The sequence below is a fragment of the Cygnus olor genome, chromosome 26 (assembly GCF_009769625.2).
Source record: "Cygnus olor isolate bCygOlo1 chromosome 26, bCygOlo1.pri.v2, whole genome shotgun sequence".
In the NCBI taxonomy this organism is placed as follows: Eukaryota; Metazoa; Chordata; class Aves; order Anseriformes; family Anatidae; genus Cygnus; species Cygnus olor.
In genome coordinates, this window is record NC_049194.1 from 1,854,213 (window position 1) to 1,877,231 (window position 23,019).

At 58.3% G+C, this 23,019-nt stretch overlaps 2 protein-coding genes and 1 long non-coding RNA gene across 7 annotated transcripts in view; 2 read left to right on the forward strand and 1 right to left on the reverse strand.

Moving 5' to 3' along the window:
• ELL (elongation factor for RNA polymerase II) overlaps nt 1–12,156 on the forward strand; it is a 52,624-nt gene extending 40,468 nt beyond the window's left edge. For all 3 annotated transcript variants that reach the window (XM_040537582.1, XM_040537583.1, XM_040537584.1), the window contains exons 8-12: nt 2,032–2,524; nt 5,509–5,575; nt 6,675–6,846; nt 7,716–7,760; nt 8,757–12,156. In XM_040537582.1, coding sequence (XP_040393516.1) covers nt 2,032–2,524; nt 5,509–5,575; nt 6,675–6,846; nt 7,716–7,760; nt 8,757–8,861 — 882 coding nt within the window. In that variant the 3' untranslated portion in view covers nt 8,862–12,156. The remainder of the gene's footprint in view (nt 1–2,031; nt 2,525–5,508; nt 5,576–6,674; nt 6,847–7,715; nt 7,761–8,756) is intronic.
• A 2,705-nt stretch (nt 12,157–14,861) lies between these two features.
• Nucleotides 14,862–21,025, forward strand: ISYNA1 (inositol-3-phosphate synthase 1). 3 transcript variants are annotated; one of them, XM_040537580.1, is made up of 11 exons: nt 14,862–14,937; nt 17,067–17,191; nt 17,298–17,459; nt 17,611–17,740; nt 17,814–18,007; nt 18,097–18,246; nt 18,326–18,541; nt 18,643–18,807; nt 18,891–19,004; nt 19,091–19,308; nt 20,383–21,025. In XM_040537580.1, the coding sequence occupies exons 1-11, from the start codon at nt 14,877–14,879 to the stop codon at nt 20,597–20,599; spliced, it is 1,752 nt and encodes a 583-aa protein (XP_040393514.1). In that variant the 5' UTR covers nt 14,862–14,876; the 3' UTR covers nt 20,600–21,025. The 3 variants fall into 3 exon arrangements, with proteins under 3 accessions (XP_040393514.1, XP_040393515.1, XP_040393513.1); XM_040537581.1 differs by lacking the exon at nt 14,862–14,937 and adding an exon at nt 15,937–16,085; XM_040537579.1 differs by lacking the exon at nt 14,862–14,937 and adding an exon at nt 16,362–16,524.
• A 983-nt stretch (nt 21,026–22,008) lies between these two features.
• LOC121060118 lies at nt 22,009–23,019 on the reverse strand. Its single transcript, XR_005814746.1, has 2 exons — nt 22,914–23,019; nt 22,009–22,585 (listed from the first exon to the last, which is right to left on the reverse strand). It is a non-coding gene; the product is annotated as an uncharacterized LOC121060118 (long non-coding RNA).

A 23,019-nucleotide genomic window follows, 5' to 3' on the forward strand; every position in this document is an offset into this window, starting at 1 on the left:
GCTTCTGTATTTAGAAAGACGTGAAGGTCTGCAGGGGATGTTTTTAGTCTCCTGATTATCTGACCGAAACCTTGGGCAGCTGATTGATCTGGGTGTAGAAAAGGCTTAGTGCAGTAAGGACAACGTGGAATAGAAGTGTTTCCAGCAGCGCTGCTAACGTGGCTTGTCAGACAGCAAACCACGGAGCACTTCTTGTTGTACGCCGTTGTTTTTTGATACTATACGTTACAGAGCTGTAGTTTCTATTTAAAGGAGGGATTCCCTTCTCATGGTTGCAACCCCAGCAGAGGACTGTGTGATTTGCTAGCCTTAAAACATTTAGGGAAAGTTCAGTTGTGGAACGAAGGCAAATCAAAAGGTTGGCTTAATAATTTTAAGGAGAGAGGTGGCGCAGCAGGTATTGCACGAACACCTTTACACCCAAAGAGGTAAAGTTGGTGGAGAGGTTATTTGTTGGCTTTAGAGGAAGGTAAGTGAGAGATGGCAGCTCTCAGAGCTGCCTGCAGGTCTCCGGCAGCTGACCAAGGGAACGGCCCCTCCTTTGGGGCGACGGACAGCGCCGTGTCCTGCGGGTGGAGAGGCAGAGCCCCAGCAGAGTGGTCAGGGCCGTTGCGAAGCCGGTTCGGCGTGCTGCTGTCACCCCTCGAGCTCTGCGGCAGCACGAGCAGCTCCTCGTAATTACCCTGCCAGGTGGGAAGTGATCCCTGTCACCGAGCACTGTCCTTGTGACCCCTGCAGCTGGCGAAGAGAAATAAGAACTGGGGGGAAAGGAGCGAATTGGTGGCTCCTCTCCAGAGCAGCCGTGCGTGCAGCTGCGCTTCTGCGACGGAGCAAAATTTCCATTTGCAAACGCACCGCGGTCCTGCCTGAGACAGCAAAGAAAACAATGAAATATCCAACAGAAATAACCTGAGCTGGCCCTCGTTTTCCGCCGGGCACCAAATAATCTTTCCGCAGATTTTCTGCAGCCCGTGGCCGCCAGGCAGGCGCACACAGTGCTGCACTGAGGGCTGGCCAAGGTAATTTGGGCTGGCTCGGGCTCCGCGCTGAGCTGATGGGAGGCTGGGCTGCTCCACGGCGAGATTCCCCGGGCTGACCTGAGCCTGCAGACGGCTGGAATGCAGGAATTGGGGGCACTGAGCCTTCAGCAGGTCCCACCTGTGTCTGGGCAGGGGGCTGGTGGGGATAAATGCAAACCTCTGCTCTCTGCACGTTGTGTTAAAGGAGGGATATTCCGGTTGTGGCAGCCTGCGTGACGTGGCTCGCTGCGGATGACCTCTTTTGCCTGAAATTCTGAGTACTTAGCAGTTGGTGCTTTCTCACCTCTTCTGGGAAATGCCTCTCTGAGAAGAGGAAGGAGCGGTATCGCGAGGGTGAAGCCGTCGGCCTCGGAGCTGGTAAAGTCAGCTGGGAGTTCAGTGCAGAACGTGTGAATCCCTCCTGCTCCGGGGATCCGGCACGTCTTTCCCCCAGCCTTTGCAGGGACTTGGAGGTGCTCGAAACGCCACCAGATGGGATGGTGGGGGGTGTTTTATGGCTGCTTCCCTTCTGAGCGCCTGGGACAGGGAGGGAGGAGGACAGGGCTGGCTTCTGAGGACAGGGCTGGCTTCTTTCTTCAACTTCTAGGTTGGAAGTAAGGTCTGAAGAGAGCAGGCTGGATGGCGTGGCCTGTTACATGAGCAGTGCAAATTAATTTCTGGTGCCATCAGGGGGCCTCTAAAACTGTCACAGCTCAGCTCTTCCAAGGAGCCGTGGGCTCTGGGGGCTGTCGGGACGCGGCGTGGGCTGTGCTGGCTCTGCAGGAGCCGGGTGCTGGCGGTCCTGGAGCCCTTGTGCAGGGTGCTGGGGCTGCAGGGACCAGCCTGGGACCGGGGAGGTTTGCTGGCAGCTTCCAGAGCCCTTCTTCTGGTGACGGCCTTGTTCTCAGCACTGCACCACCACCTAGCGGTAACAGCACCGAGACAAACGCCGCACCCGAAATCCCGGGCAGGCCTCGAGATGTTTACTTCTCTCGTCCTTTTTCCTCCCCAGAAACGATCCCAGCCCCTGGAGTTTATCGATCCCCTGGCCAACAAGAAGCCCAGGATCTCGCACCTGGCTCACAGGCCTCAGCCCGCCTTCAACGGGAAGCTGAACTCCTCCAACGGCAAGGACGCCCCCGCCGCGGCGCTGCCGCCGGCCCTCCCGGAGTCGGTGAGCTCCAGCTCCAGCCTGCCCGTGCTGGAGCTGCCCAGGCCTCACGACCCCCTCGCGGATGTCAGCAACGACCTGACTCACAACGGCAGAGACTGTGAGACCGCGGAGCAGGCCGACAGGCTGACTCACCCCTTGCCGACAGACTGTCCCCAAACGAGCAAGCACAATTGCAGCTCGTACGTCAAAAGCAAGAAAAAATCCAAAAAGCACAAAGACAAGGAAAAGGAGAGGAAGGAGAAGAAGGGCGAAGAGAAGTGCAAAGAGGAGAAGCAGGACTGTGAAGTAATAAAAAATGCTGACTTAGTTAGTGTGCCACAGGATGTCACAGGTACGTCGGTGCTGGGAAGCCCCCTTTGGGTTGTGTTAATGTTATTTTGCCTATTATTTCTGCTCTGAACCCATCTGAGGGAAGAGGTTGCGTGTGTCGTTCCACTTGCAGAGACTGTGTGGTTGATGAAATATCGCTGCTGTCCCTGCCTACAAATCAACGCAGGCTCTTCCTCTCAAAAGAGGCTATCAGGTTTTTCCTGTTCGACCTTTGCTGCTGTTTGGAGCTACCTCAGCCCGTGTCATGTTTCTCCCTGTTAAATTAAAAGCTTTATTAATACGTGGGGATGAAAGGCATCAAGATCTGTCGGAAAAGCAGCGCTGCTTGATTACCTCCTGCTCTTCTGCTTGTGTTTGGCATTGTGGTGGCTGTTGTATTGATTTTTAACTCGGTAATGAAAAGTTAGTCACAAAAGCTTGTAATATTGGACACAACAGAAGCGATAGATAAGTCCTGTGATAAATACTGCTGGGGCACCACACGACCAGCTCCTTCGGGCCGAAGGCTTCCTTGCTCTATCCCACTACAGGTCTGAATTTCTCGTTTCGAGAACTAACGAAATAGGGAACCTGTTAGCCACTGGGATGTGATAAAAAAGCTTCCCATCAAAAAATACATTTCTAAGTCAGTTCTGTGTACTCTTAGAACTTAGAGCAGAGAATATGTATATTTACTGGCTAATCCACTCCGTTCCCTTGCAGTGTCTGCTGCTCTCCTGCTTCCTTCTTAAAGCTCTCCGGAGCAGTGGGACCTCCCCTGCAGCCCATAGGAACACCGCAGCCCGGTTCTGCTGCTCAACTTCTTCTTGCATCCATTTTATTTTCCTTCGCCCCTTTACTACGCTCCTCTTCATGCCTGGTGCATGAAAATCACCCCCATTTGGCTCAGAAGGGGCAGCTCAAAAGTCCACTCAAAAAAGTTCCACTCAAAAGTGGAACTAATTAGTCAAAAAAATGGAATTAGTTCATCACATTTGTGGAAGGGGAGAGCTTCAGGAGTAGTTTGGAGCTGCGTGGTGTCAGCTCTTGCCTTCCCCTCTGCCTTTGTAGCACCGACAGCACGCTCTGCGTGCTCACCGCTGGTTTTCAGCTGCGCTCTGTACTTGTGAGCGTTGTACGTGGGGACTTTGTGATGCTGCAGAGCAGCGCTCTGAACGAGCAGATACTTCTGCTTTGATCTTTTGTGTCAGTCCTGTTCTGTTGTGTTTTTTTTTTCTGCCCATGTTAACGAGTTGTTCTCCCTGATGTACCTCGTGTCCTGAACAGCCGTGGAGGTAGATGCAATCTGGGGGCGGATGTCTGTCTTTGTCAACGGTTCTTGAGTACCAAAACGAGCCGAATTCTTTCTTCGTGAAGTTGGGGACCCTTTATCGCCTTCTCTGCTCTGCTTTAAAAGCAGCTCAGTGCCTGGCTCTTTGTGGATTCGGGGTTTTGTTCCTGCTGATGTACGCGAGGTAACAGAGCCGAGCTGGCCTCCGAAGTCAGTGCAAACAGGATGTGGGCAGCGGCTGCTGGGATTTGGTGCAGGTTCAGGACTTGGGATCCTGCTGCCCACATTTCTGCCCCTTAGTGGGGGCCTGATCCTGCTGCTGCTGCCTGCAGCGAGCAGCCGACATCTTCCCAAATGCCCTTTGTGCCCAGAGGCTGCAGGGGAGAGGATTTCTCCTGTTCCAGAAGCACTGAAGGGACTTTGGGGTCCTGTCAGCAGACAGTAGGTGGCACTCACAGGCAAACCAAACTTTCTCCTCCCTTCGCCACCACCATCTTCCGTGCCCGTGTTCTGCATCTCTCGCTCTGCTGTCAGGTGTGGAAGAGAGCAGAGCTGTTTGCAGACGCCTGCAGCGGGAATTAAGGCCGCTCTGCTCCCCGTGACGCTGTTCGGGCACTCTGCTCGGCAAAGCCTGCCCGCAGGAACTCCGGGAAAACAGATTGTTAAAAAGGCGCAGTGAGGTTGTTGCTTTTACATCCCCCTGCTGTAACTTTGGCGTTTCGTGCTCTCTGCAGCTTATTTGGGGTAAGGACTGGAAAGGAGCTTGGTGAGCGTGGGGACGGGCGAGGCGTGGGGCTGCCCCCTGCATCCCCAGGGGACTTGCGCAGTCACAGTGCTGCTGGCTCTAAGGAGCAGACTTGGAAAAAGAAAAAAAGATGAAAGAAGAAATTTATTTCTGCAAAGCAGATGAGTTGAATGCTTTGCAGCCTCCCCCATTTGTCTCTTCTTTTGCTGCCTTCTCAGGGATGCAGTTGACTTTCTGAGTAGGGCTTTCAGAATAATACAGTTTACAGGAAGTATCCCTTTTCAAGCCAGTATCCAACTGCTTTTCTTCCTCCAAATAAATAATGCAGTGTTTAGTTTAGGCTGGGGACGGAGCCTGCTTTAGGCTCGTGTTCAAAATCCCATTCCTTCTGAGGTCTTTGGTCCCTTCACTTAAAGTCCTAGACACTTCTAGTTGAGCCTCGTTTGGTCTGTGCTTCTTCCACTTGATAAAACAGAGCACTTTGGTTGTCTGCAGGGCAGCAGGGCTAAGTGAGGAGAAAGCTGCGTGCCCTATAAGCCTGTTAGATCCTATAGATCCTATAGGAATCCCTAATAATAATAGCAGGGATCTACGTAGTGTAGAACTGGGGGGGGGGGAAACGTGCACCTTGCTCAGTTCTCTTGTGCTCATCTGAACCCATAAATGTGTTTTGTGGTTGATACCAGCATTATCCCTCCCTGCAGGCGGTGTTCCCAAACCAATTAAACGAGGCTGTGTCGCTGCTCAGTGCGTTGGCTGATGTCGGTGTCGTTTTGCTGACAAATATTAGGGAAGCGTGAGGTTTCAGCCACCTCGCACTGTACCTTCCATCCCTGTCAATTTGAAGCACAACAGAAACCCTTCAAATTCAATAAACTGTATGCTGTGGATAGATTTATGAATTTACAGTTTAATTGCATAGAGCTCTGAAGTTTAAGAATGTCTAAAAGCAAGTTTTTGTTTCTTCCAGGTTTAAATGGAACATGCAATAATTCTAGTGTACCAACATCAACTTCGGAAATGCCAGATTATTTATTGTGAGTATGTTTACTGCTTGTTTCGTCACTTTGGGATCATGTTTCAGGCTAAAAATCACAGTGTCTCGGTGACTTTTTGTTGGATTTAAGTGTTACTTTATTGAACTTTGGAAGGTGGGCTGAAAAAAAAAAAAAAGTCCTTTGCTGATAGTTCCTGAAACCAAAATGGGTCTCAGATTGGCTCACCCTTGGCTATGTCCTGACTTCTGATGACGAGTTCCTCATCTTGTGTTAGCACGTCCTGTGTAGATGCTTCTTTGTGCCGACACCTCTCAAGGAGTCAGCTCTTGAAAGCTAGAGTGCATTGAAGTTAACGCAGTGAAAGTTTTCACTTAATTTGACACCTCAGTTAGCTTGTACACGTTCAGGCACCGTGTTGCAGCTGGAGCAAGGTGGCAAATGAGAGTCATCACCTGTGAAAACAGGAGCTTTGCCATCACAGAGGACTGGCTGCTGGGCTCGCTGTAGAATGTCAGGTTTAATGGCTTCTTGTTGAGCTGAACAACTTTCAAAGGGCCTCAGAGGCGCATCTGTTAAACATGAGCTCTTGTGTCGTGTTCAGCTCGTTGGGTATCTTCAGAAGGTGGTGGAGATGTATTCAGCCTATTCAACGTGGTTCTCATCCCGCGCTTGCCACATAATAGTACTGTGAGCATTTTGCAATGATAGCTGAACGGTTTTTTGTGTTCCTTTAAAGACTCTGAGCGCTGGAAGCATCGTATTCCTGCTGTTCCGAGGTCTGGCACAGATGCAGAACTCCATGTTCTGGGGGACAGCAGGAATTAGAAAAGCTGTAGCAGTGCTATCTGAGTGTCCTCCTACACCCTCATCTGCTCGCAGGCTTTGCTGTACCTGCATATTCCAGCCTGTCTTGCAGAGATAGGAAGTTTTCGGAGCAAATATTGTCTTGTTTTACGGAGAGGTCAAGGTACAGTAGTTATCTCAGTGCCACTGTCATGCAGATCGCAGGAGACTGTATTTGTTCCCAAGTGCAGTCAGTCACCTGGCAGACTTGTCATCCTGCTCTTGGCACCGCAGCCTTCGCGCTGTCTGCAGGGAATAATCACTAAACCGCTTAACGAAATTATTCTCCCTCTAGAAAATACGCAGCCATTTCCTCTTCGGAGCAGCGTCAGAGTTACAAAAACGACTTCAACGCGGAGTACAACGAGTACAGAGACCTGCACGCTCGGATAGAGAGGATAACCCGGCGGTTTACGCAGTTAGACTCCAAGCTGAAGCAACTTTTGCAGGGCTCTGAAGAATACAAGGTAGAGACAAATTTATCCTTCGAAAAGCTGCTTCTGTGAGTGGGGCTGCCACAGCTTGCTCCGTGCACGGGGCTCTCCGGGCTGGTTGGTGGAGGCCCCGCGTTCTGCCTGTGAAATAAATGCCCAGAGCCCAGGACTGGTGGGTGCAGAACGTGCACACAGCTGACAGCTTTGTGGACTGTTCTTAAAACAGCTCTGTGTTCTTTCGTTTTCAAGCTGGAGCACACATCATGGTACTTGTTGACAAGGAAAGGCCTCAGTGAGACAATTGGCGTCTTCAGCCAAAAGCTGCTGGAAGCTATTAGTGTGTCCCAGCCAGAAAACTCATATTCGCACATATGGTAGCGTATCGGGGCTGGAAGGGGAGTTAGGACAGGGTCATCTGTTTCTCTCCAATCTTTGATCTTAATAATGTAGCATTATTCAACTTGTCAGACCGATTTTAGAAGAGCTTTAACTATTCATTATCTTGAGAAAATAAGGCTCAATGAGTATAACAAACAGATTTTTTGCAGAGCACGTATTGTACTAAGCACAGTTTCTTCCCTCAAACGTCCTTCCCCTCTGTGAGAAATCTACTGATTCCTCACTGAAATATTCTTGTATCTCGGGGAATAACTAGTCTGAGCTGTGGAGGAAATGTCAATTATCCTGTCAATTCAAGTGCGTGTTACAGGTAGATTTTGTGGCTGGGGAATTGGGATAGGGACCTGTTCCTTCCCGTGCCCCTGGTGTTAGCGCCAGGGAGAAGGTTTTGGTCAGTATTTGGAGGAAATGTGCGTGTCAAGCCATGGGTAAATGCTTGTCTGTTGCTTCAGGTTGCAAGACTGTTGGCTGTTCTGAAAACAAGTTATCTTTTCCTTTTTTAGACCATCCATGATCAAATATTACAGGAATACCGGAAAATTAAAAAGGTAAGGAAAAAATATTTGCCCATAAACAAGGCTTTTGGGTGGTGCCCCTAGCGACTGAAAGAAATGAGTGCTTGCCAAGTGAAAACCCAGCCTCTAGCTTACGAGCAGACCTTTGTTCAGCTCGAGCTTGTCCAAAGAGTGGTCCTTTCACTGTTCAGAAAGGGTTTGTGGGCAGCTGGGACTGCTCTGTGGATCTTGGGGAACGCTTCCACTTTGTTAGTGGTGTGCTAGCAAGAGAACAAATGTATTAAAGTTAGTGTTTCTCTCCCTTCAAGTGAAAGAACAGTTTGTGTTTCAGGTGGAGAGGCCAAGTGATAACAGGATCCTCCAGGTCTTGGGATCTGCTGGTGTACTTGGTAGGAGCTGAGCTCAGCCTCTAAGACGACCCACGTGGGTACATAGTCCCCTGTGGTCTCAGCTTGCTTTTTTGTGCATGGCATACAGAATATTTTGCCTTTACGTATGCATAAAGCAGCTGTTGACTGGGAGGATTTGTGGCTCAGCTGGATGAGGTGGCAGAGCAGAGGCAGGCTGGGGCATCCATGTACCAGGGCAGGGGATATTTATGGATACAACCCTGATCCCTCTTGTCCCTGGGGGATTTGGGAGCTTTGGGAAGAGCGTCCCTGTGTGGTAAGTTCATCTTTGCCTTAAAGCTCTCAGACTTGCACAATCCGGTGCTAACGTGGGGGCCAAAGGGCAGGTGATGCTCGCTGAAAGCTGACGCGTGCGGCACAGCTGCTCTGAGCGCTCGGTGCCTCGCGCAAGGTGTGCTCGCTCCCCCGTGATCAGCTCCCCGGAGCTGGGCACTGATGAGAAGGGATTTATTTAGCTCTTTGGCTTGTTTGAACAGGACAGGTCCTTTCGAAACAAGCGGGTGTCTGCTCTGCTCCCCGGTTATCTATTTATACCTTGAGGTCAGAGAGCCTCGGCCGGGTTTGGCGTGGATGTCGCTGAAGGGTTGCACTGTCACTACATCTTCGTTTTTCTTTACAGACTAACCCCAATTACAGCCAAGAGAAGAACCGCTGCGAATACCTCCACAACAAACTGGCTCACATTAAAAAACTGATAGCAGAGTATGACCAACAGCAGTTCTAGCTGGCGCTGATCTGGACTGGGTAGGGCAAAAGTCACCTGGACGTTACGTTCCCTTTTATACAACTAGATTCCTTTCAGAGATGAGCATTAAATTCTTCTTGGTGGAAGAACTTGGGAATTTCTTACAGTGGCGAGTCTCTTGTGTCCGCGTCTGCGCCAGGTAGCACGCCAGCGCCTGGCACGGTCCTCTCGAGTTGTAGCCTCTCTGAATGTCGGGATGTAACAAACGAAACTCTGCTTGTTTGAAGCCAGCGATTGACACTTAAGGGAAAAAACTTGCCTAAAGTGACCGAAGCTCCCAAAGGTTAAGAATCGGTAGTTTTCATGGATTAAAAGTTTGGCATGAAGTGTAATTACCCCTGGCCCAGGTCCGCTGGGTTACAAATTGTCCTTCAAATGGTGAGGAACTGGAATGCTGCTAGGTTACCTCCTTCTCTGGCACCTGCGACTGTTCATATGCAAGCTGTCTGCTCTCCATGGCACCGTGTTAAATACACCAAGTACCCAGAGCTCTCGTTGTTTGTTCCTGCTTTTGTCATCTCCGGTGTGTGCTCTCTTTGAGGTGGTTGTGTCAGTAGGAGGGGAACAGCCCGGGGATCTGCACCGGGTGCCTGGCGCCGTGCAGATGCGGATCCGTTCTCTCAAAGTCTCGGTCCACGCGTGCGTTGGGATCCAGCGGGCGTAGACCTTGCAGCACGCGCAGTCCGGTCTGCCCGCATCACCCCTCACGTACCAATGCTGGGAAGACTGAGACCTGTCTGTCTTTGACTTTTATAATTTTCTACCAAGGCAGCCAATTTTCTTAATTGCGTAATGAGACTACGGTCTATTTTTGTATAACAAAAAAAAAAAAAAGCATCTTTTTCTAAAACTGTGCCTCCCTTTTCCTTTTAGGCCAAGTGTTTCAGAACCTTTCCTGTCTTACAATTGCAGTGTTACTGAAGCTCGTTGGATAGTTACCCAGAGAAGTTATTTTATTACCTGTAATGACCCATAGGAGAGGAGGGGGCGGGGGGTGGGAAACGTGATGCTTTCTTCTGTTTTTTTTTTTGTCTTACTTCCAAAGAAGCAGCAGCAGAAAACCATTCTCAGAACAGGCGCCTGAGTGTGAGAGAAGCAAGGTAGCGTTTTCCCATGCGGGTCACTTCCCCTGTTGTGCTTTATCTAGCCAGCTTCTCGTTGCAGTCTTTCTTCTTGATTTTTTTTTTCTTTTTTTTTTTGGACTCGAAGGGAACATTTTTAAGAGTATGGCCAGGGTGTGAGAAACACGCCAAAAAGCACAAAGGTGTCCTTTAACTCTGCTATTTCTTTCTCTCCCCTCTCCCCTTTTAATCCTGCCAGCCTGTGAGATTTGACTTCTTCCCGCTTCCGTTTATCTCAAAGTAAAGGATTACTTTCCCGGGGCGTCTCCTTCCCTTGGAGGTTGCACTGAAGAGTCTTTCACCCTTTGAAGGAGCGGAATGGCAGAGTTGAGGAGGGAAAACAGTTCCTTTACAAGAAGCAGTTTATTTTTCCACCCAAAAAAAGTGGGTCCATCTGCTGTATTTAAAAAAAAGATATCCATTGTATCCAAAATATCCATTCTGGCTCGGTTGTTCTTGCTGCGTCGCCCGGACAGGGCCACCACTTGGCTTTGTCGTTTGCCACGTCCCGAGTTTCTGTCCCTGCCGCGTTGTCCGCAGACGTCCAGCGCTCGCCAGGATTTTGCCATCCCGTTCTCCAAAGGGAAGCCTCGGGCTCGAGGGAGCTGCCTGCGCTCACGGCGCCTCTCTGGCCGTGCTCCACGGACAGCCACTGGAAAGCCACGTGTTTCTGCTGGCCCGCAAAACCCAAACTGTTCTGAAGCAGAGCGGTAAAGGAGAGGGGGGACGAGATGTGATCCCCAAGGATCATGGGGTCTGTAGGGTGAGAGCCCTGCTAGGAAGTCCAGAGAAGGCTCCCGGGGCCAGGGCACGCTTCGGGCTTCTCTCTTCCTCTCTGAACAAAGACCACCGGCGGTTAGGGAGCTCTCTGTCTTGCTTGTGTAACGCTGCGCCTCCAGCGCTTCCACCAGGGAGGGAAGGCTGGAAGATGCGCGTGAAGGCGAGGAGCTTTTCTCCAGGATTCTTTGTTCCTCCCAGCGGGGCATCACACCTGGTGAGCACCCGGGTTCCGTGAGCAAGTGGCAGGAGGGAACATCAGATGGGCACCCACGTCCCTTGGAGCTTGAGCCTCGTGTAGGCTTTGACCTGATTCCAACAAGCTCCCCGTAGCAGCGAATTCATGCGCTGAGGAGGATCCCAGAGGAGCAGCGGGGTCTGCGTTCCCGCCAGCATCGCTGCCAGGGGGCATCGGGACAGGCACTGCGGAGCGCGGAGCCTCGCTGTCCGGGGTCTGTGCGGGATCCATCGCTGCGAAGCCCACCGGGTGCCAGATCCGCGAGCAGCATCGCTGGCTGGAGCTCACATTAATCCAGCGGTGATGGTGCTGAGCTCCACCGGAACGTGTGCCATCGGGCAGCGCCTGCCCATCGCGTCCCGGGCTCGCGGCAGGCAGCGGGGTTCGGTGGGACTGCGTCCACCTGGGACCGAGAGGCGAGTTGGGCGAGGGGCTAGAAACTCGACCGGCAGGAGAGGCAGCGGCTCCGTAACCAAGACGAGTCGGTTCTTCCACGGAAACACTTCTCGTTCTGACCCTTAATATTTTGAATGGGGTTTTTTGCTTTTGGGGATCGGGGGGTGGGGGAGTAGAGATGGATCTCAATCTTTATACATCTGCTATAAGATATTTTTGCAAACAGAGTTGTATACAAAGATGTATTGTGTACATTTACATGTATATTCTGGAACTTCTAAAAATTTGAATATAAAACTGAAAATATTTAATGAATATCCAAACTGTGAGACCCAATTAGCATTCAACAACTTTCTGCTTCACTTTTCTTTTGGACTGTGTTAAAGAATTGTAGTCGAATCTGCCTTTTTTTTTCTTTTTAGAGATTACGAAGCTAGGCAAATTTTGTGCTTTTTGGGTTAATAGAAACCAGTTCTAGGTGATTAAGTATGATCTTAACTTATTGATACTGTGTTTTACTTTGTAATATTGTACTGTGGATAAAACTATATTGAGCCATGGAGTTGGAGTTTACAAAAGAGCTTTTCACTTTGCCAAAATGTTACAATTTAAAGGCAGCATAGTCTTCAGCTTTCCTAATCTTTTCTTAAGAGCTAGTGTCCTTTTTTGTACACTAAAAAGCTGAATGCTGATTTTGCAACATATAATAAATTCACTGTATTGGAAAACAAGCAAACAATAAGGTTGTATATTTCTTTTCAGTGCTTCTTACTGCAAGAAAACGCGAGAAAGGTGATAAATGTCTGAAATGGCTTTCGAAAGCAGGAAGCTTAAAGGAACCGAGTTGTTTGAATAAGTTTTAGTAGGTAAGGGAAGGAAAAACAAAGGTGGGCTGCAGCGGGGATGCTGTTCCTCGAGTCCGAAGCAGATGTGGCTGGGCAGGAGCTGGAGTCAGCAACCGTGGTCCTGGCTTCCTGAGCCAGAGCTCAGGGTACAGTTGGTGGCTTGGTTGTACCCAGATTTTGTCCCTTTTTCTGCTCTTCCTTCCCAGAGCTCTGTCTTCCCCTGCAGCCTTCCTGATGGCTGCTTGCTCTTCTGCAGCTGGCTTTGCCCCGTCCCTGGCTCTGCTGCTCGCCACGGCTGCAGGAGGCAAAAAGCAGAGCAAAAACGCTCCTGTTGCTGCACGGTGCCGCAGGGCGCTCTGAGCAGCTCCTGGTCTCCTTGGGCAGCTGCTGTGCTGCCTGCTTTGGGATCCCCACCTCTAACAGAGGATGACAGACACAAGTTCACCGGTCTCAGGGCCAGAAGTGCTGGCAGATCACGGTCCATCCACCTGTGCAAATAACGAGCCAGCGTTCGTCTGTGGTTGGCTCCCCTTCAGTGCCAGACCCTGGATTCTGCCTCCAAAATAGTGAGATAGCGATGGGGCGAGCGCATGCAATCCAGCAATCAAATAATGTGGCTGAGGAATGGATGTTTTAGCTTTTTTTGTTATTTTTGAAAGTGGGGGGAAATGGTGGGCTCTGCTTGGGTCTTAATCTCACCAGCTTCAGCTTTGGAAAAGGAAAATGCAGGAGCGTGGGGCAGGGAAGGGATGCTCCTGCAGCTGAGGGTTTGCTCGCAGGGGGTGAGCCGGGTGCGTGGAGCCTGGTGGTGCTTTTCCAAAGCGCTGAGGGAGAGAGAACGGAGGGCTCGTGTTAGCTGGGCCGTGCTCTTGCAGGTCCTGAGCAGCCTGGGGCAAAGCCCTCGGGGTTTTAGTTCTGAGTGCTGCCCTCGGGAAGGCGCAGAGCCCTGGCTGTCACTTCACCACCTCTCGAGCATCCACAGCTCCTCGCTCCCTGTCCCTCCTGCCCGTTACCTCTGTCACTGGTGCAGGCTCACCCCCCGTCACCTGCCACCTCCCTGGGGACACCAGGTCTCCATCAGCAAAGTGGGGGATTGCCGCCGCCTGCGCCCTCCGGGGTCCCCGTCCCCTCCTGCCGCAGCCCTCGGCTTCCCTAGGTAATTCCTCCGAACCCCTGGCAGCTCGCGCTGCCTGGGGTCACGCAGAGAACTAATTAACTCCGAGCAGCACCAGTGGAAATTTACTGGCTGCTTCCTCTGTGCCAGAGCCAGCCTGGCTCCAGAAGCTTCCCTTCTTATCTGAACCCGGCTGGGAACCCGCGGCTGCCGGCCTTCGGCGGGGGCACGCAGCACGGAGCAGCTCGGGGTTGCAGAAATCCCCCGATTTTGGGGCTGCGAGCGGGGCAGCATCCCTGGTTCGAGGCGTGCACCTCGTGCAGGTCCACGAGGAGCCCTGGCCACGACCACCGAGCTCGCACCCGGCAGTGTCCCCGCACAGCACGCCACGCTGTCCCCGTGTCACCAAACGGGGTGCGATCACCCCGCAGCGCACTGAGGTCTGCGGGATGCTCAAAACACGGTGAAACAGCCGCGGGTTTTTCCGTCCCGTGGGGTCAGGTCGCGCGCCTTTTGCTTGGCGGCTCGTTTCCAGGAGGAAGCTCATTAGCCTAATTTGCCCTCGACGCGCTCGGCCGGAGCCGGTCCCTCTTGCAGCACCGCTGCCGTGCTCCCACCGCGGTGCGGCGACCACCCAGAGCTGTCCATCCGTCTGTCCCTTTGCACGCGTCCGTCCGTCCGTCCGTCCTTGGGTGCGTGGCTCCCGGCGGGTCACAGCGAGGGGACAGGAAGGAGAGGAAAAGGAGCTGCCAGCAGCGGCCATGGGCGAAGATAAGGGAGGGTCAGAGGCTGGCGGTTATTTAACGCCAAGGGAAAAATCCCAAATCCCAAAGGTGCAGGAGGCAGCCTGCTGCGGGCGGGAGGGCTTGGGGTAAAAACAGCGGCTTTGGGATGAGGGAATTGGGGCGGTATTATAGGGGAAAGGGATGGGGGATGGGGGGATGCCCTCCAGGGGGTCCCCATAAGCAACCCGCCCCCCAGTTGGGGGAAGAGAATCAGGCCCTGAACGCGACGTATGGGTGGGTTTGGGGCCTGGCGGAGGGGTTTTTTTGGGGGGTGGGGGACACCTCCCGGTGCCATTGCTCTGGGGCCGCGCTGGTCGCTATGGCTCCGTGCTCGCCTGGCCCCCCGCCAGCCCCCGGCAGCTGGGGAGCTGAAGGCGCTGGGCGGCCGGCCCGGGCGCCCGGCCCATGAGCGCCGGGAGCAGGAACAAGGGAGCCCCGCTCATGCGGTGCCGAGCGTGGGAGGGGTGGGAAGGGAGTGGGGGAAGGAACAATGGTGGGAGTTCTGGGAGGGGGCAAAAAAAGGAAAGCCAGTGGAAAAATACCAGTTCTCGGCCCCTGGCAGCGCTGCCCGGACCCTCCCCGCCCCAGGATTATTGTACAAAGAAATGTTATTTTTGTTTCAATAATTTGCTGAGGCACTGGAATTCCAGCGCGGGGCTCGTTTTGTGCTCCAGCCCGGCACTGAGGGCGCATTGTTCCACCGCTGCCCACGGCCTGGATGCAGCCCTCGGGCCCCGACGCCCCCGGCACCGCCGATGCCCGGCGGCTTCCCCCAGCAGGTGCCCGGCCCCGGTGGTCCCCGCGTGTCGTCCCCCCCTATGTGCCCCCACCCCCCCAAAAAAAAACAAACCTCTGCACACGCTTGGCGGTGCCAGCGGCCCCCGCGGAGCCAGGGCCCGGGGCTGGCGGGTGGGTGGCAGCCGAGCTGTCCTCGCCACGTCGGCGGGGAGCATGGGTGGGGAAGGGGCTGGGAGCGCTGGGGGGGGGGGATGCGGGGGGACACGGGCGTTGCTCCTGCTCCGGGGGGGGGTGTTGGGGAAAGAGGGGTGGGGGCTCCTTTGAAGCGGGGCCTTCCCATTGAAATGGCAGCCAGGCCCCCCGGGGCCCCCTCGCTGTCCCGCTGCCCGTCCTCCGCAGAGGCTGGGAGCAGCCTCCCGGCGGCCTCTCCCGTGGCCAAAGGGGGGGGCAGCGCCCGGCGGCCCCCTCCCCGCAATGGGGTGGGGGCTGCAGGGTGAGACAGGGATGCAGGCTGCCACCGTCAGGGTGCCCGTGCTGGGGGCTGTGGGGTCAGAACGCCAGGGGGCTCTGGGATGGGCTGGATGGGGGTGATGGGGGCTGTGGGGTGATGGTGATGGGGGCTGCAGGATGACAGCGATGGGGGCTGCAGGGTGACGGTGATGGGTGCTGTGGGGTCCCCAGAAATAGGGGATTTGGGATGCCCAAGCCAGGGGCTGCAGGGTGGTGGGGGCTGCAGGGTGACAGTGGCGGGGGCTGCAGGGTGATGATAATGGGGGCCACAGGGTGATGGGGATGGGGATGGGGGCTGCAGGGTCCCCAAAATGGGGGCTTTCGGATGCCCAAGCCGGGGGCTGCAGGGTGCTGGGTGCTGCGGGGTGACGGTGCCAGGAGCTCCAGGCCCCCATTCGGGGAGCTCCGGGGTCCCCTTGCGGGGGGCTCCGGGATGCCCCAGGCGGCTCCGGCCGCGTGGGCCCGGCCCCGTGGGCAAGCTCCGGTTCCACCCCCCCTTCCGCATCCCCGCCGCTCCGGAAGCCCCGGGCCCGGGGCCGTGAATGGGCGGAAGGCGGCGGCGGGACCCCCCCGGCCCCGGCCCCGGTGCCACTTCCCCTTCCCGGGTCAGCGGCCGCTTCCCCTTCTGGAGGCGCGGCGCTGCGGGAGGGCTCGGCCCGCCCCGCTCCGGGCCCCGCCGGTGAGAACCGGGGGGGGGGGGGACGACGACACACACGGGGGGACACGGGACACCCCCCCCCCCGGGACACCCCCCCCTGCCCGGGGGACCCCTGCCCTTGGGGCGCGCACGGAGCCGGTGCCGGGCGCACGGAGCCCGGCAGCGCGCAGGGCAGCGGGGGCCGGGGGCGAGCTGGGGCCGTGCCCGGTGCCCCCCCCCCCCCCCCCGTCCCCACCCCCCCCCCGCCGGTCCCGGGGCCGGGGGGGGGGGGGGGGGGGGGGGGGGGACGGGACCTGGGGGGGTCCGGCGAGGATGGAAAGTTTTGCGCTGGGCGGAGCCGGGGGGGGGGGCGGGCCCTGGGAGCCGATTAAGCGGCGGGAGCCGAGGGGAAGCCCCAGCCGCGCTCGCATCCCCCCGTGGGGCAGCACCGGCACCGGGCTCCTGCGCGCCCCCCGCTCCGGTGAGTGCCCCCCCCCCCCCCCAAACCGGGGCGAGGAGGGGGGTGGGACCCGGCTCCTGCCGCCCTCCGCACCCCTGGGGACGGCCCCGGGGTCGCCGCGTCCCCGCGCCCCCTCCCCGGGCTGCGCGCTCCGGGCCGCCCCCCGGGGTCCCGGTGGCACGGAGCGGGGGGGTGGCTCCGGTCCCGGTGTCTCCGGTAAGCCCCGATGCCGTCCCCGGTAACCCCCGGTAACCCCTGGTCCTGCTGGCACCGGTCCCCTGTGCCATCTGCCACCCGGGGGATGGGGACAGCGGGGATTTTGGGGACAGAGGGGACTTTGGGGACAGCGGGGACAGCCTGCCCCGTGCCATCCCCGCTTGTCGGGAGCTCGGTGATGTCCTGGGGCTGGGGACAGCGGTGCTGAGCTGGGAGGGGACAGGGACAGGGGCTTGGAGCCAGCCGTCCCCACCAGCACAGCCCGGAGCCACGTCCCAGCGGGGCTGGGGGGGGGGGGGCCCGGCGTGCCAGGCTCCGGGGGTGCCACCCATTTCCTCCAATTCCAGCTCCAGGAACAATGGCAGAGACATTCCTTGTGGAGAGCCCCGATGTCACGTACAGCAAGGACTTCATCGAGGCCAAGTACACGTACAGCACCGTGCACGTCTGCAAGGAGAACGGCGTCACCAAGGTACGGGATGGGGACGGCGGGGTTGGGAACACCAGCGCCCGGCCTCGTGGCACCGGGTCCGGCCCTCTCGGTGCTCGCTCACGTCCCCGCTGTCTGTGCCGTGCAGGTGAGGCCGTGCTCCACCCGCTTCACCTTCCGCACGGGGCGGCAGGTCCCCCGCCTGGGCCTGATGCTGGTGGGCTGGGGAGGCAACAACGGCACCACGGTGACGGCGGCCGTGCTGGCCAACAGGCTGGGCCTGTCCTGGATGACCAAGACGGGGCGCAAGGTGGGTGTCCGGGCTGCACCCCGATGGGGACGGGGGCACCCGGGGTGGTCCCGTCCCCACCTGGGTCCTGCGGAAGGGGGCTGTGGCCCCGGGTTCCTGGTTTTGTGGGGTCTCCTGTGCCGGTTGCTCATCGTCACGCTCTCCTCCCCAGAAAGCCAACTACTACGGCTCGCTGCTCCAAGCCTCCACCGTGTGCCTGGGCACCGGCCCCACCGGTGACGTCTACGTGCCTTTCCGGGACCTGCTGCCCATGGTGCACCCCAACGACATCGTCTTTGACGGTAGGTGGGGCGGGCGGGGGGCCTGGTGACAGGCAGGGGGTGCGAGACCGGCACGGTCGCATCCCCCCCGCAGGCTGGGACATCTCCTCGCTGAACCTGGCCGAGGCCATGCGGCGGGCGGAGGTGCTGGACTGGCCGCTGCAGGAGCAGCTCTGGCCCCACATGGAGAAGATGAAGCCCCGGCCCTCCATCTACATCCCCGAGTTCATCGCCGCCAACCAGGAGGAGCGGGCGGACAACGTGCTCCGCGGCTCCAAGGCCGAGCAGGTGCCGGGGGGACGGTGGAGGGGCAGAGAGGGGGCGGTGAGGATGGGGACGCGACACTGACCCGTCCCCACGTCCCGCGGTCACGGCAGGTGGAGCAGATCCGCAGGGACATCCGGGACTTCAGGGAGAGCAGCGGGGTGGACAAAGTCATCGTGCTGTGGACGGCCAACACGGAGCGCTTCTGCGACGTCGTGCCGGGGCTCAACGACACCGCCGACAACCTGCTGCGGGCCATCGAGGTGAGGGCGCGCGGGAGGGGGACACACACAACACACACGCACCGTGCCGCCGGCGCTGAGCCGCCCCGTGTCCCCGCAGCGAGGCCTGGAGGTGTCCCCGTCCACGCTCTTCGCCGTGGCCAGCATCCTGGAGGGCTGCGCCTACATCAACGGGTCCCCCCAGAACACCTTCGTGCCGGGCGCGGTGGAGCTGGCCGCCCAGCGCCGCGTCTTCATCTGCGGCGACGACTTCAAGTCGGGGCAGACCAAGCTCAAGTCGGTGCTGGTGGATTTCCTGGTGGGCGCCGGGCTCAAGGTACGCGGGGACGGGGCTGCGCATGGCGCCTCGGGGCCCGGCTGCGATGTCCCCGCGGGGGGACGGACCCGGGGGTCGACCTGCCTGCCGCCCCCGCCCAGACCAAGTCCATCGTGAGCTACAACCACCTGGGGAACAACGACGGGAAGAACCTCTCGGCCCCGCAGCAGTTCCGCTCCAAGGAGATCTCCAAGAGCAACGTGGTGGATGACACGGTGCAGGCCAACCCCGTCCTCTACGGACCGCACGACAAGCCCGACCACTGCGTGAGTTGGGGACGGGGGGGCCCGATATTTGGGGAGGGGGTCCGTGGGGGCGATGGGGGGCTGACGGGGGCGTCCCTTGGCAGGTGGTGATCAAGTACGTGCCCTACGTGGGGGACAGCAAGCGCGCGCTGGACGAGTACACGTCGGAGATCATGATGGGCGGCACCAACACCATCGTCATCCACAACACGTGCGAGGTGCGCGGGGCGCGGGGCTGGCGGGGTGACACGTCCCCGAGCCCGGCCGGGTGAGGACCTCACCCCGTGCCCCTCGCTGCCCGTAGGACTCGCTGCTGGCCAGCCCCATCATCCTGGACCTGGCCATCCTGACGGAGCTGTGCCAGCGCATCACCTTCTGCACCGAGGGCGACCCCGAGTTCCAGGGCTTCCACAGCGTCCTCTCCATCGTCGCCTTCCTCTGCAAGGCCCCGCTGGTGCCCGAGGGCACCCCCATCGTCAACGCCCTCTTCCGCCAGCGCAGCTGCATCGAGAACATCCTGAGGTACCCGCGCCTGGGGGTCACCGGGGGGTGGCCTTTCCTGGGGGTCCCGGGATCCCCCCAGCCTTGGGGACAGGTCCCCGGGGGCGGCCGGGCCGGTGGTGGCCGCTGCTGGTGGCTCCCCCTGCGGGGGTCTCGATGCCCCCGGTGCCCGAAGGCTGCGGGTGCCAGACCCAGCCACGGGTCCTGGTGCTCCGTACCCAGGGTGCCCAGCACCCATGGGTGCTCAGGACCAATGCATGGGGTGTCCAGCACCAGTGGGTCCTCGGTGCACAAGGTTTGGGGTGTCCAGTACTGGTGGGTCTCTGTGCCCAGTGCTGGTGCGTGATGGTTCCAGAGCCCAGGGGATTCCTGGTGCCTGGCGCCCAGCACCGGTGGGTCCCAGTGCCCAGTGCAAATGGGGTCCCAGTGCTGGGGGTGCCCAATCTTGGTGGGTCCCAATGCTGGGGGTGTCCACCACCAGCAGCCCCCAGTGCCTAATGCAGGGGGTGCCCAATTCCCCGGGGTGTCCTACGCCACCGAGCCCCCGTACCCAACGCAAGGGGTGCCAAGCACCAGTCGGTCCCAGCACCCAGTCCCTGCTGGTCCCAGTTCCTGATGCCCAGGGCGCCCAACGCCAACGGGTCCTGGCACCCAACGCTGATGGGTCCCCAGGGGTGTCCCCAACCCTGCAGGGTGCTGGTGCAGGGGGTGCCCGGTGCCATTGGGTTTTGGTACCCCAATATTTGGGGGTTCCCAATGCCGGTGGGTCCTGGTGCATGGGGTGCCATGGGGACCTGGTACCCAATATTTGGGGGTCCCCAACTTTGGTGGGTCCTAGTTCATGGGGTGCCAAGGGCCAAGGGGTCTTGGTACCCAATATTTGGGGGTCCCCAACCTCGGTGGGTTCCAGTGCATGGGGTGCCCAGGACCATGGGGTCCTTGTCCCTAATATTTGGGGTCCCCAATCCTGATGGGTCCCGGTGCATGGGGTGTGCGGGGCCATGGGGGTCCTGGCACCCAGTCCTTGTGGCCCCCCCAGCCCCGGTGGGTGCCGGCGCCTACCCCTGAGCCTCTCTCCTCCCCCCCCCCCGGCAGGGCCTGCCTGGGGCTGCCCCCCCAGAACCACATGCTGCTGGAGCACAAGATGCAGCGGCCGGCGCTGAGCCCGAAGCGCGCCTGCCCGGCGGGGGCCGCCTGCCCCGTCACCCCCAAGAAGGCGGCGGCGCCCCCCCAGCTCAACGGCCACCCCTGCCCCGGCACCGCGCGGCCGGGACCCCCGTGTCCCCCCCTCCACATCGACGGAGCCAACTAACACCCGGTGGGGACCCCCCCCCCAAAGGGATGCACAGCCCCCACCCCCACCCCCCCCTCAACCCACCCCCCCCCAGGGTTGGGGGCTCTGCTGTATGGGGCTGGGGGGGGGGTTTCTACCTGCCCCCCCCCCCCTTGGGTGCCTTTTTGTATTTTATATGAGCTTTTTTGGGGGGGGGGGGGTGGATACAGGGTGGGGGCTGTGACCTGTGTGCCCCCCCCCGCAGCACCCGGTGCTGCCTGGCTCCCACGCCGACTCGAAACTGTGAAGCTTTGTACCCCCCCCCACCAATAAACCCGCAGCGAGCCCCCCCCTTGCCCCGTCTCGCCTGGTTCCTGGCCCCCCCCCCAGACCCTCCCGGCCCCCCTGGGGCCAAGCAAGAGCCAAACGCCGCCTTCTGAAAAAAATCAAATTACATTTATTGATGCAGGGTTGGTTGTTTTGTTTTGTTTTTTTTCCGTTTTTTTTTTTTTTTTGATTTTTTGGGGATTTTTTTTTCGGTATATTTTTTTCCTTTTTTTTTAATGATTTTTTTTTTTCCTTTTATGATTTTTTTTTCTTTTTTTTTTTTTTTTTTTCCCCGTTTTCGTTTCGATAAGCAACGTTGGGGCTAAAGACTCGGGGCTAGAAAGGAGGGACACGCTCTCCCTACACAACGACTACGGGGCCGGGGGGGGGGGGGGCTGCCCCCCCGCTCTCTGCCCGACGCAGGGGGGGACACGGCGGGGCCCCCCCCCCCCGGCACGGGGGCTGTACAGGGGAGGGGGCCGGGGTGCGCGGCGGATGGATGGGGTGTGGGGGGGGCAATGGGGGAGGGGGGGGGGGCTGAGGTCCTTTCTGTTATAAAAGAGGAGGAAAAGGAGAAAAACAAAATCCTTCATATTAAAGTGTTTTTTTTTTAAAGTGGTCCCTTGGAGGGGGGGGTGAAGGGGGGGCCCCGGTCTGGCGCTCGGGGTTGGGGGGGGTGGGAGGGTGGGGGCAGGAAGATCACAGTGCTGGCTGAGCACGCAGACGGGGCTGGGGGCCAGGAGCCCCCCCCCCGGGGCTGGTTTGTTACCGGGGGGAGGGGGGGGGCGGGTTGCTCTGCACTGGGGCCTGCCCTATAGAGTGCTGGGGGGGGGGGGGGTGTATGGCTTGCACCCCCCCCCCCCCCCCAAGCCTGGTTTGGGGGTGCCTCACCCAGCTTGGGGGGGGGGGGGGGGGGGGGGGGCTGTGCTGGTGGTATGGCCTCCCCCCCCATCCCCCCAGAATCCCCCTGGGGCTATGGCAGGGCCCGCATTTGGCTGCCCCCCCCCCAATGAGATTTGGGGGGGGGGCGAAATGACATTGCTAATTAGCATCTCGGCTAATTGCAATCGAGCGCATGTGCCCCAGCTGGGCAGCATGCCTTTTTTTTTTTGGGGGGGGGGGGGGGGGGGCACACAGCACGGCAACCCCCCCCAAAATAAATACCTATCCCCAAACCCCCCCCCCCCCCAATGGTCCGGGGAGGGGGGGGGGTTAAAGGAGCAGGAGGGGGCTAATGGGGTGTGGGGGGGTTGGGGCCAAACCCACCCCATGGTGGCTCCCTCCTGCCCGCGGTGCCAGCACCCCCCCCCCCCCCCCCGGGTGACCCCCCCCCCGGGTGCTGGGGGGGGGGTCCAGGCGCTGGGGTGGTCCCTGCCCGAGGCGGGGGGGGGGCACCTGGGTGGCTGCTTCCTGGGTGTCGCACGCTGATGATGCTGACGCTCATTATTATTATTTTTTGCTTTTTTTTTTTTTTTTTTGGCATTTTTTTTTTGGGCGGGGGGGGAGCCGGGTAGTTTTTTTTTTTTTTTTTTCCCTTTTTTTTTTTTTTTTTTTTCGGGTGTGTGTGTATTAAATACAGGTGGGTTTTTTTTGTTTGTTTGTTTTTTTGTTTTTTTTTTGGCACCGCGGGGGGGGCGTCGGGTTCTCGGCCGGCGTCGGGCGCTGGGCTCACACGCTCATTGTCATGCTGGGCGAGTACTAGAGAGAGACCGGAGACACCAGAGGGTTAGCGGGGCGGGGGGGGGGGGGACCGAAATTTGGGGGGGGGGGGCCACAGCAGCAAGGTGCTCGGTTAGGTGCTGGGGGAAGCGTGGGGTGTGGGGGGGGGGGGGGGGGGCGCCCATCCTCACGCCTCCGTGATGCTCTGCCACGGCCGGACCCCCGCCGGCACCGGGGGGGTCCGCCACGGGTCGGTCGGAGCTCTGCAGCTGCCCCGTCCCCCCCGGCAGCCCCGACCCCCCCGGGTCCCCCTCCCTCGCCGTTTGCCCCCCCGGGTTCCCCCGGGGGTGCCCGCCGGGTCCCTTACGCTGTCGCTTTGGAAGGGGTTTAAGAAATTGCTGCCCATCTCGGCGTCGTCCCGCGGGGTGCCGGGGGGGTTGCTCAGCCCCGCCAGGTTACTGGGAGAGCTCTGC

Excerpts from the sequence above, each read along its gene's own strand:
- ISYNA1 (XM_040537579.1), top strand. The coding sequence starts at position 16,377 with ATGGAAAGTTTTGCGCTGGGCGGAGCCGGGGGGGGGGGCGGGCCCTGG. Across the intron at positions 18,008-18,096 it reads GCGGCTCCAAGGCCGAGCAG|GTGGAGCAGATCCGCAGGGA; the intron begins GTGCCGGGGGGA and ends CGGTCACGGCAG. Across the intron at positions 18,808-18,890 it reads ACGACAAGCCCGACCACTGC|GTGGTGATCAAGTACGTGCC; the intron begins GTGAGTTGGGGA and ends GTCCCTTGGCAG.